This window comes from Aotus nancymaae, unplaced genomic scaffold (genome assembly GCF_030222135.1).
Source record: "Aotus nancymaae isolate 86718 unplaced genomic scaffold, 86718_ANA_hifiasm-v0.15.2.pri h1tg000062l, whole genome shotgun sequence".
Taxonomy (NCBI): domain Eukaryota; kingdom Metazoa; phylum Chordata; class Mammalia; order Primates; family Aotidae; genus Aotus; species Aotus nancymaae.
In genome coordinates, this window is record NW_026988476.1 from 43,321,516 (window position 1) to 43,334,177 (window position 12,662).

The 12,662-nt window shown below is 34.5% G+C and overlaps 1 protein-coding gene across 1 annotated transcript in view; it reads left to right on the forward strand.

The window, feature by feature from the left end:
* UNC13C (unc-13 homolog C) overlaps positions 1–12,662 on the forward strand; it is a 617,099-nt gene that overhangs the window by 114,768 nt on the left and 489,669 nt on the right. The window contains exons 2-3 of the mRNA XM_012469803.3: positions 10,134–10,156; positions 10,734–10,798. Of these exons, the coding sequence (XP_012325226.2) occupies positions 10,134–10,156; positions 10,734–10,798 (88 nt within the window). The remainder of the gene's footprint in view (positions 1–10,133; positions 10,157–10,733; positions 10,799–12,662) is intronic.

Genomic DNA, 12,662 nt, shown 5'->3' on the forward strand with positions numbered 1-12,662 from the left:
GTCCCGCATTAATGACATTAAACTGCTGAGCTGCAAAATGAACTTGTTGTGAGATGATATGTTCCTTCTAAGACTAGGAGCATTGGGAGCAGCATTATAGGGAGTACTCAGCATGTAATTGCAGACACTTTACCACAGTTTTACTAAGCAGAACACCTGTATGTAGAATAAAAAGCAATCTATCAGGAAACAAAGGCTGTGTGTGTATGTGTGTATTTACTATATCTATATGTGTAATATCTGTATATACATATATGATTATGTGCATAAGTATATACGTGTATATCATATATATATATATATATATATATTACACTGCTTCTAGAGTAATATCCAGGATTTTTGCCTATTGTATACATTTCATATTTTATTCTTTCCCCAGCTTTATTAAGGCATAGTTGATAATAAATTAGATATTTCAAGGCATTAAAATATAATGAGTTGATATCCGTATACACTGTGAAATGATTACCACAATAAAAGTAATATATCCATCACTATACTGAGTTGTGTGTGTGTGTGTGTGTGTGTGTGTGTGTTGAGGACGCATGTACTATATTAACACATTTGAGAAAACAGTACAGTATTATTAGCTATAGTTGTCATGCTGTGTATTAGATCCCCAGAATTTATTCATCTTAAAACTGAAAGTTCGTATACTTTGACCAAAAACTCATTTTCCCCACCCCCAGCCCTGGCAACCACTATTCTATTCTCGGCTTTTATAAGTTAAGCATTTGTGTGTGTGTGTGTGTGATTTCATGTATAAGTGAAATCATATTTGTCTTTCTTTTTCTGCCTTATTTCACTTAGTATATGTCCTCTAGATTAATCAATCTTGTCATAAATGGCAGGAGTTTTTTTCTTTTTAATGGCTAATCATCTGTGTGCGCGTGTGCGTGTATGTGTGTGTGTCTGTGTGTGTGTGTACATATATATACATAACATTGTCTTCATCTGCTGACAATTAGGTTATTTTCATATCTTGGCTATGGTGAATAATCCTGCAATGAATAAGCCAGCACAGATACCTCTTCAACATGCTGATCTCATTTTATTTAAATTTTTACCTATAACTGAGATTGCTGGATTATTATGGTAGTTCTATTTTTGTGTTTTTGAGGAGCCTCCATACTGCTTTACTTAATGGATGTACAACTTACATTTCCACTATCAATGTACAAGGGTTCCCTTTTGTCCACACCATTACCAACACTTTATCTCTTGTGTTTTAATTATAACCATTCTAACAGGTGTGAGGTGATACTGCATTGTGGCTTTGATTTACATTTCTCTGCTGATTGATGATACTGAGCACCTTTTAAAATATTTATTAGCCATTAATGTCTTTTTTGAAAACAATGTCTGTTTAGACCCCTTGCCAACTTATTAGTCAAGGTGTTTGTAATTTTGGTATTGAGTTTTATGAGTTTCTTATATATTTTGGATATTAACCCTTTTTCAGACATATAATTTGAAAATATTTTCTCCCATTTCATAGATTTCCTTTTCATTTTGCCAGCTCTTGCCTTTGCTGTGCAAAATCTTGTTAGTTTGATAAACCTGTTTATGTTTTCTTTTATTGCTTGAGTTTTCAGTGTCATGTCCAAAGAAATTATTGCTATCATTGCCAATATATTGCCAATGGTAAATTTTCCCTAAACTTTGTCTTGGAGCTTTATGGTTTCAGGTCCTACATTTAAGAATCCATTCCAAGTTCCAGTTGTTTTCTTTTACATATGGATATCTAATTTTTCCAATACATTTTATTGAAGAGACAGCCCTTTCCCCACTGTGTATTCTTGGCACCTTCATCAAATATTAGTTTGCTATATGTCTGTGGTTTTATTTCTGAGCTCTCTCTTCTGTTCCATCAGTCTATGTGTCTATTCTTATGCTGGTACCATATTGTTTTGATTACTGTAGCCTTGTGATATAGCTTAAAATTGGGACAAATCATGCCCCAGCTTCATTCTTTTTCCTCAAGATTGCTTGGGCTATGTGGGGCTTTTTTATGGTTCTATGAAAATTTTAGAAGTTTTTTTCTATTCCTGTAAAAAAGGCCATCAGAATTTTGGTAGAGATTTCTTTTTTTTTTTTTTTTTTTTTTTTTTTTGAGACGGAGTTTCGCTCTTGATACCCAGGCTGGAGTGCAATGGCGTGATCTCGGCTCACCGCAACCTCCGCCTCCTGGGTTCAGGCAATTCTCCTGCCTCAGCCTCCTGAGTAGCTGGGATTACAGACACGCGCCACCGTGCCCAGCTAATTTTTTGTATTAGTAGAGACGGGGTTTCACCATGTTGACCAGGATGGTCTTGATCTCTTGACCTCGTGATCCACCCGCCTCGGCCTCCCAAAGTGCTGGGATTACAGGCTTGAGCCACCGCGCCCGGCCGATAGAGATTTCTTTGAATCTATAAGCCTTTGAAAAAAGGCATTGTGATTTTGGTAGAGATTCCGTTGAAACTGAAGTTCACTTAAAATGCAAGCATTTTAAGAATATCAATTTTTCCAACACAAGCACACTAAACGTCTTTCCATTTATTAGTGTTTCTTCACTTCTTTCATTGATGTCTTATAGTTTTCAGTGTAAACTTATAGTTTCCAGTGTACAGATCTTTCACCTCCTTCGTTAAATTTATATCTAAGTATTTAACATTTTGATATGGTAATGGTAATTTTAAAAATGTCTTTTTTAAGACAGGATCTCACTCTGTCACTGAAGCTGGAGTGCAATGGTGTAATCACTGCTAACTGCAGCTTTGACATCCCAGCCTCAGGTGATGTTCCCACATCAACCTCCTGAGTAGCTGGGGCTCATGTGCCACCATGCCCTGCATTTTTTCTTTTTATTGTTTGTGGAGACGGGTTTTCCCATGTTGCCCAGCTGCTTTAAAATTCTTTTTCAGATAGTTTGTTATTTAGTGAATAGATTTTTTTTTAAATCATGACACTTAAAATTTGTTTATTAGTTTAAAGTTTTTTGGTGGAGTCTTTAGGTTTTCTATATATGAGATATTGTCAACAAAAGCAATTTACTTCTTCATTTTTTTTTTATTTAGAAGCTGTTTATTTATTTATTTATTTATTTATTTTTGCCTTATTTCTCTGGTGAGAACTTCTAGTACTATGCTGGATAGAAGCTATGAGAGTAGGAGCCCTTGTCTTGTTTCCGATCTTAGGAGAAAATCAGCTTTTCACTGTTGAGTATGATGTTATCTGTGGGCTTATTGTGTATGGCTTGTATTATGTACAGGTACATTCCCTCTATACCTAATTTGTTAAGAGTTTTTATCATGAAAGGATGTTGAATTTTGTCAAAGGCTTTGCTCTATCTGTTTAGATGCTTATATAATTTTATCCTTCATTCTTTTATTTTGGTGTATTGCTTTTTTTTTTTTTTTTTAAAGACAGAGTCTCACTTTGTCTTCCAGACTGGAGTACATTGGCACATTCTAGGCTCATGCAGCCTTGATCTCCTGGTCTCAATCAATCCTCCCACCTCAGCCTCCCAAGTAACTGAGAGTAGAGGTATATGTGACCATGCCTGGCTAATTTTTGTATTTTTAGTAGAGATGGTATCTCGCCCCAACTAGTGTTGTCCATGCTAGTCTTGAACTCCTGGACTCTAGTGATCTGCCCACTTGGGCCTCCCAAAGTGTTTGGATTACAGGCACGAGCCACTGCATCTGGCTGTTTGTGACATTTATTGATTTAAGTTCATTGAAACATCCTTGTATCCCAGGGATGTATTTCACCGGATCATACTATATGATCTTTTTACTGTGCCATTGAATTTGGTTTGCTAGTATTTTGTTGAAGACTTTTTGCATCTATGTTCAGCAGGAATAGTGGCCTCTAATTTTCTTGAAGAATCCTTGTCTGGCTTTGATGTGAGTAATGCTGGCCTTGTAAAATTAGGTATAAGTGTTATCTCTTCTTCGATTTTTTGGAAGAGTTTGAGAAATATTGGTGTTAAATCTTGGTACACAATGACGCTATCTTGTAATGGACTTTTCTTTGTTGAAAGATTATTGATGACTACTTCCATGTCGTTAGTCATTATTGGTCTGCTCAGATTTGCTCTTTCTTTGTTTTGTTTTGTTTTTTTTTTTGAGACGGAGTTTCGCTCTCGTTACCCAGGCTGGAGTGCAATGGCATGATCTCGGCTCACCGCAACCTCCGCCTCCTAGGTTCAGGCAATTCTCCTGCCTCAGCCTCCTGAGTAGCTGGGATTACAGGCATGCACCACCATGCCCAGCTAATTTTTTGTATTAGTAGAGACGGGGTTTCACCATGTTGACCAGGATGGTCTCGATCTCTTGACCTCGTGATCCACCCGCCTCGGCCTCCCAAAGTGCTGGGATTACAGGCGTGAGCCACCACGCCCGGCCAGATTTGCTTTCTTTATGATTCAATATTGGTACATTGTATGTTCTAGTAATTTTCCCATTTCTTCCAGGTTATTCAATTTGATGGCGTGTAATCTTGGTAGTCTCTTATGATCCTTTGTAGTTTTCTGCTACCAGTTGTAATGTTGCTCTTCCATTTCTAATTTTATTTCATCCATTTTTCTTATTTTCTTAGTGAGTCTAGCTAAGGGTTTGACAAATTTGTTTATATTTTCAAAATAAACCCTCTTAGTTTGATCTATCTTTTTCATTGTCATTGTAGTCTCTATTTCATTTATTTCTTCTGTAATCTTTTTTTTTTTTTTTTTTTTTTGGAGACAGAGTCTTGCTCAGTCGCCAGGTGCCAGGCTGGAGTGCAGTGGCATGGGACAATCTTGGTTCACTGCAACCTCTGCCTCCCGGGTTCAAGCAATTCTCCTGCCTCAGTCTCCCGAGTAGCTGGGACTACAGGTGCGCACCACCACACCCAGCTAATTTTTGTATTTTTAATAGAGACGGGGTTTCACCGTGTTGGTCAGGATGGTCTTGATCTCTTGACCTTGTGATCTACCAGCCTCAGCCTCCCAAAGTGCTGGGATTACAGGCGCCATAATCTTTATTAGTTCTTCAGTTCTGCTGACATTGGGTTTAGTTTGTTTTGTTTTGTATCTAGTTCTGTGAAGAATAAATTTAGGTTGTTTGCGACTTTTTTTAATGTGGATATTTATCACTGTATCCCTCTGAGAACTGCTTTTGCTACATCCATAAGTTTTGGTATATTGTGTTTCTATTTTTGTTTGTCTCTAAATATTTATTTATTTCACCTTTGATCCATTGGTTCTTCAGGACTGTGTTGTTTTATTTCCTCATATTTGTGGATGTTCTAAAATTCTTCCAGTTATTGATTTCTACTTTTAAACATTGTGGTCAGAAAAGACACTTGATATTATTTCAATCTTCAAATTTGTTAAGATGTGTTTTGTGGCTTGAAGACTTTTCCAAAATGTACACTCGATAGGAATATATATTCTGCTGCTGTTTGATACAGTATTGCATCATTTAAAATTATTTAAACAATATGATTATTAAATAACAGAATCTTGGAAAATATAAGATAATATAAATAAATATATTAACCTATTACTTTAGATTAACAATGTTATGGTGATGTTCTTTTCAAGTCTTTTTCTATATATAACTGGTTTTGTTTTTTTTTTTTTGCATAATCACCTTGTAACCTTAAGTAACCTCAAACATGAGGTAACTTCCTAATTTTTATTTTATACATCATAAACATTTTCTGTATTTTTATTTAGTCTCTGAGTGCATTGATTTTAATGGTCACAGATTATTGCATCAAAGTCATAGAACATAATTTCAACTCATAATTCTATATTTGATCATATATGCTTTTCCAATTTTTTGTAGTAAAAAAACAGTGCCAATCTTAACACATTTTTTTAAGTATTTAAATTATATGTTTGCCAGGGTTACCATAATGTAATATCAAAAATTAAGTGACTTAGAATACCAGAAATTTGTTCTCAAAGTTCTGGAGGCTGAACATCTACTATCAAGGTGTTGGCAGGGCTATATTCCCACTGAAGGAACTAGGGGAGAATCTGCTGAGTCTTCTCCCCAAGTTTCTTGGAGTTGCTTGGCTTGTGGCAGCATAACTAATCTTTACTTGATATTATTGTGTATGCATCTGTCTCCAAATTTCCCCTGTGTTTCTTTTTAGACAAAGTCTCACTCTATTGCCAGGCTGGAGTGCAGTGGTGTGATCTCGGCTCACTGCAACTTCCACCTCCTGGGTTCAAGCAATTCTTGTGTCTCAGCCTCCTGAGTAGCTGGGATTACAGTCATTCACCACCACACCCAGCTAATTTTTTTTATTTTTAGTGGAGACTGGGTTTCACTATGTTGGTCAGACTGGTCTCAAACTCCTGACCTCATGATCTGCCCATTTTGGCCTCCCAAAATGTTGGGATTTACAGTCCTGAGCCACCATACCTGGCCCAAATTTTCCCGTTTTATAAGAACACCAGTTACACTGGATTAAGAGTCCATCCTACTCTAGTATGACCTATTTTAACTAATTATATCTGCAGTGGTCCTATTTCTAAACAAGGCCACATTGTGAAGTATGGGGGGTTAGGACTTCAACATTTAAATTGGGGAAAGCCTGAGACAATTCAATCCATAACAAAAATAATTTCCTTAGCACCAGTTTCCAAAAATGGAATTTCTATGTCAACACAGTCTATTGATAGACATCTTTTGAAAGCTTTTTAAAACTTATAACAATTTTCATATTCATCAACTATGCATGATAGTGTTTGATTAATAATATTCTCAACAGCCTTGGGAATTATTTTTAATATCATTAAAATAAATATCTTTAATCTTTGTTAATTTTATAATCATTACGTGTAGTTTTAGTAAAATATGTATTTTGTATGTGTATTTACCATTGTTGCATTTTAATTTGTCAATTATCTATTGTCTAAATTAAAAAATCTCATTCCATAGGTTTAATAAATATTCTTTTCTCTTTTTACTTGTCTTTCTTTTTTTATTCTATGTTTAAATCTTTAATACATGTGGAACTTGGTGGCATATATATGAGATGAGGATACAGGTGAATATTATAGATATTTAACCTGTTGTCTAAGCACCATTTACTGACTAGTAACTTCTCTTTGTCTTTAATAAAAATGTTTTCTTTTGTAGTCATTAAATTCTTGACTATAAGGGTATCTTAATTATATTTTGTGTTTCACTATTAATGTATTATTTTGCTAGGATCATACTGTTTTATGTCTTATAAATTATTAATATTTTTATAGATTCATCTCATAATGCTTCTTTTACAAAGTCTTAGATATTTTTACTCATTTATTAATCCAGTTACACTTAAAATTGTTAAAATTTCAAGTTACAGCAATCTGCCATTAGGATCTTGACTGTCACATCTACAAATCTATTATATTATTATTCATCCTTGCTATATAGAAAAATAAAATATTTTCCTTTATTTAGATTTTTAGATATTCCATGAAGTGATGTAGCATATTAAAATTGTCCATTCCATGTTTGAGACATGTTTATTGGTTATCTTCTATACTTCTGGAATCTGGTAAAAGCAAAAGAGAGAGAGAGAGAGATGATAAAAAACAGACTACCATCAAGGAGCTCAAATTCTGAAAGGATTGCAGATAAGGAAACTGGCAAAGCATGAAGATTAGCAAAGAGAAATGCACAGTGCACAATACTGAACACAGGATGACAGCAGGGAGAAGTGTCACGAGTTTTCAGAAGGAGGGAATTGTGCTTCAGCTGAGTTTTGGGACATGACAGGCAGTGAGCTAGATGAGGATGGAGAACAGTTGTATTATAGGAAAGAAGCAGCAGTGCAAAGGCATGTAAATTTCAAAGAGCATGGCACAGAAATGTAACTTCAAGAATTTAATTGTGACTGAAGTTTATGATGTGAATGAGATATAATGAGTGATGAAACTGCATTTCACATGGATCTGATGTTCTTTCATGAGGGCACTGTGTGTCTTTTGTGGATTTTAAGGAGAGTGATATAATTTTATCATTTTTAGAAAGATTTCAGAGCAGGATACAACAGGGAGACAAGAAAGTAGTCAAAGCGAACAAAAAGGTTTCGTTGGCAATAAATATGTTCAATGACTGAATGAAACATTGAAAGAATCAGTGTATTACCAGATGTAATAGCTGAAAGTAATTGGTGACCTTGTTAAGATTACGTTTATTTAGTGGGATAGTTGAGATGGAAGGCAGATATCAATGGGAGATAATGAATACAGATTACTCATTCAAAATATTGCATATTTTAAATCAGATTTTATTTCATTGTTTTTCAAATTAGTTGTTGCTAGTATATAGGAAATAACATTATTATTTTGTTTATGGGTTGACTAGTTACTCTGTTGGTTATTTTGTTTAATAGTTTTCCATGTGATTTTGTATGTTTTGATTAATAGATACAAAGTTATAATTCTTTTAAAAATAATTTTCTATTTTGCCTTCTATATTTATATAGTTTATTTTCATAAGTTTTAATATATTGGCATAAATTTTCAGAAGGAAGTGAAAATGATGCTTTTAGACAGTTTTCTTTTTCTGATGATAGCAATTCCCTACTATTTCACACATAAATTGCTGACGTTAGTAGTAAGACTTCTTTAAAAATATTAAAGAAAATCCATTCTAATCCTATTTTAAGGAGGTTTTGAGAAACTACAAGGTTTTGATTTTTTATCTAATGACTTTTTGCCCATTATGAAAATTAAGATATGTGTTTACTGTCCAATTGATATCTCATATTAAATTAGTCATTTCATTATCTTGAATCATTCTTCAGGAACAATTTTCTTGGATATGGTATATAATTCTTTTGCAACAATGCTGAATTTTATTTGCTTTATTTTATATAGTATTATAAAATAATTATAGCCATAAGTAAGATTTGTCTTTAATACTTTACAGTGCATTTTACCCTGTTTTGTGTTTGAAGATACAACCCTGAGATACTGTAAAATCTGCACCAAAACATTTTTTGGTGATAGTTAAGCAATCTATACTTGATGAGTCAAGAAAAGGAATGCATTTCAGATTTTCATCAGTATGGGTCATCATTGAGCTACATGACCTTGAACAAATTTTAATCTTTCCAGTGCTCATTTATATAAACAAGGGGTTTGAACTAAATCCCCAGTTTCACACCAGCTCTAGCATTTTGCCAATTTTTATCCATGGAGAAGATTCTCCAGTTTTATGCTAATAAGCAAAGATGAATTAATAAGTTTCAGAGAAATAGTACTGCGTACGGTAGTAATAGACAGTACCCTATGACCAGGAAATTTTAAATCTGGGTTTAAAAAATGATGACTCAGTAGTCCATTCTCCATATCCTTGGGTCCGTGAGCAGTTAGTCCAGAAAAATATTGACCCTATGATTTATCTTAAATTGCACCTGAAGGCTGTTGGGCAAAAACCCTTTACTGTTCTGTTCAGCTCACTTGAAACATTAGATGTAAAGAGCACCAATTAGGAGATCAGGAGCCCTGGATTTGTGTCCCTCTTCTGCCATTTACTAGCTTTGTGATCTTAAGCCACTGAACCTCCTTAGGCATCAGTTTTCTTATTTGTAAGATGGAATCAACTTAATCTTTTAGCTTGTAAGCTCTATGATATGAGAAGCCATACATAAATAATCTCTTAATAAAACGGCTTTAATCCATAAGGTCATCTGATGTTTACTTTCCCAAATACTGATCTCAATTGATTCTGTCAATAATGTTGTGAGGCAATTCGTCAAAGTGTTTGTGATCTTATTTCAGAGTTGGGTCTAGACTCTTGACTCCAAAGAATTTGGTAGCTTACCCAATGTATCTAGTAAGTGGCAGAGTGCCAGCTGGAGCCCAGGACTTCTGATTCTTCAACTGTGTTCTTTTCTTAATGTGACACATTGTCTTTCATTAAATCCTGTAATCACTTTTATACTTTTCAAGCCTTCTATTACATTTTCCAGCTCTTTAAATTATGAGAACCAACTATCCTTGTTCCCTTGGGGCTCAACCTTAAAACTCTTGTTTATTTCTAATTTTAAATAATGTAACCTATAATACTTTGTTCATGTATGTGTTTAAATGATTTCTTGAAAAGTACTCCATCTAACATTTATCCCTTCTTTTCCTGATTCTCTTTCAGATAGCAGTTCTGTGGATGAAAAGGTTTTAAATCATACTTATTCTTCCCTCCTGAGGGATCTTGTCTTTTGTACATGTTTGTTTGTGACATATTAGACCTGTTTGATTCCTGTTTTAGTTTTGAAACGTGCATGTTATCCCAGCTTTCCATTATTTGGTTGTCCTTTAAGTGTGCCCCTGATATGTTGCCTTTATAGAGAGGTCATACCTTGCCAGCTGCGCTTACCTTAGCTATACTTGCCAACCTAGGGGTCTGCTACGGTCAAACACAGCATCTTTTCTTAAGTCTGGCTAATCATGACCTTCCTGACTGATTCATGATCTTCACTGCACATATCAAGTTGTAAGGGCAAATAGCATTTGGAATATGATGTATTTTCCTGGACTCTGCCATTGCATTTGTTTAAATGCTGACCGCTAATTTCAAAATCTCTACTCATAAAAACACAGTAGCTTTGACTTGGAGCTGACCCTGCTTAGCATCTGTCATACTAGGTGTTACATGTTTAGTGCAGTTGACCTGTGTCCCGATCTCATGTACGTAAAACAGTAGTATGCTAAAAGCTTGTTTGTTTTGTTTTTCTCTCACTCTTCATTTAAGGCTCGAATATTAAGTGGCAATGATTTGGATGCTTACAAATTTTCTGCACTCCAGGCGTGTGGTGGGTAAGTACCGTCATACCTTTCTGATTTATTCCATTCATAGATAGCTTGGCTGTGCTCTCAATATATATGCTTTGAATGCAGGATGTTGCATGATTAGCCTCATTGTTGCTTTTATTCACAGTAAAGTCAATATTATAGTGTTTTCTTAAAAAATAATGTAATACGTGTCAACCATAAAACAATTCTAAAGATATGAATATGTGTATAGTTATATATATATATATATATATATATATATATATATTTATATATATATATATATATATAAATAAAAGTAAAGACCAGGCATGGTGGCTCATGCTTGTAATCCCAGCACTTTGGGAGGCCAAGGCAGGACCAGCCGGAACAACATGGAGAAACCATGTCTCTACTAAAAAAATAAATAAATAAATAATAAAAAAATAATTAGCCAGTCCTGATGGTGCATGCCTGTAATCCCAGTTACTTGAGAGGGTGAGGGAGGAGAATCACTTGAACCTGGGAGGTGGAGGTTGCAGTGAGCCAGGATCATGCCATTGCACTCCAGCCTGGGCAACAAAACCCAAACTCCATCTTAAAAAAAAAAAAAAAAAAGTCAAAATAACCTGACCAGTTTAACTGTTAACATTATTATTACGTAGCTAAATAAAACCACATAATTTTACATAAATGAATTCATATTGATACAGTTAATGATATCTTTCAATTTGCTTGTTTGCACTTAATGACATATGTGCATGAACATTTTTCATGTCAATAATTCAATGAATGTAATCTATATTATCTTTTTTCCACATTATTTTACCTCTGTTTTATTCTATAACGTCTATTTATTAGTTCAACATATAATACTCATTTTCTAGACATTTGTTTACTAGAAGTGTACCAAATAAAAACGAACTTTTCTCTGTTAAGGAATTTCTCACTCATATTTCAGTCTCCATCTACAACATCAAAATCTGTAAGTCAGAGGTCAGACATAGCTTTTTTCTGCCTATTCTTGACTTTCATAAAACTTTGTACATTGTTTTATTATAGTACTTACTACACTAAAGGTGTTTGGATGATTATAACTAGTTTTCATTATTAAAATGTGAATCCTCTGAAGAAAGTTTATCAGTTCATCAACATATTTTCTTTTTTTAATTTTTCTTTAAGTTCTGTGGTACATGTGTAAAACTTGCAGGATTGTTGCATAGGTACACATATGCCATGGTGGTTTGCTGCCTCTATCCCCCATCACTACATCAGGCATTTCTCCCAGTGTTATCCCTCCACAACCTCCCCACCCCCTGCTATCCCTCCCCTATTCCCCACCCCTCAACACACCCTAGTGTGTGATATTCCCCTCCCTACGTCCATGTGTTCTCATTATTCAACACCCACTTATGAGTGAGAACATGCATGTTTGATTTTGTGTTCTTGTGTCAGTTTGTTGAGAATGATGGTTTCCAGCTTCATCCATGTCCCTGCAAAGGACATGAACTCATCCTTTTTCAGGGCTGCATAGTATTCCATGGTGTATATGTGCCTTATTTTCTTTATCATTGATGGGCATTTGGGTTGGTTTCAGGTCTTTTACAATATTTTATTATTTTTTAGAGTTGCATAGTATTACATTTAACATAAGTATCAAAGTATTTAAAATTTAATCACAAAAATAGTGTATAAAATTTACCTTCTATGTAAAAAATTCAAGTAGCCTCATCTTTAATGCTAACGCTTACACACTGGTATCAGTGTGGCATGAATGTTCATAGGTGTTTTTCTGAATGCTTGCAATACATGTCTTTGTTCATATAAAATAAATAGTTTTGAAATTGTGGCTTTTTTTTTTCATTTTAATGTAAAACAGTCCACTCTGTGTAAAGAAATAAGCATGAAT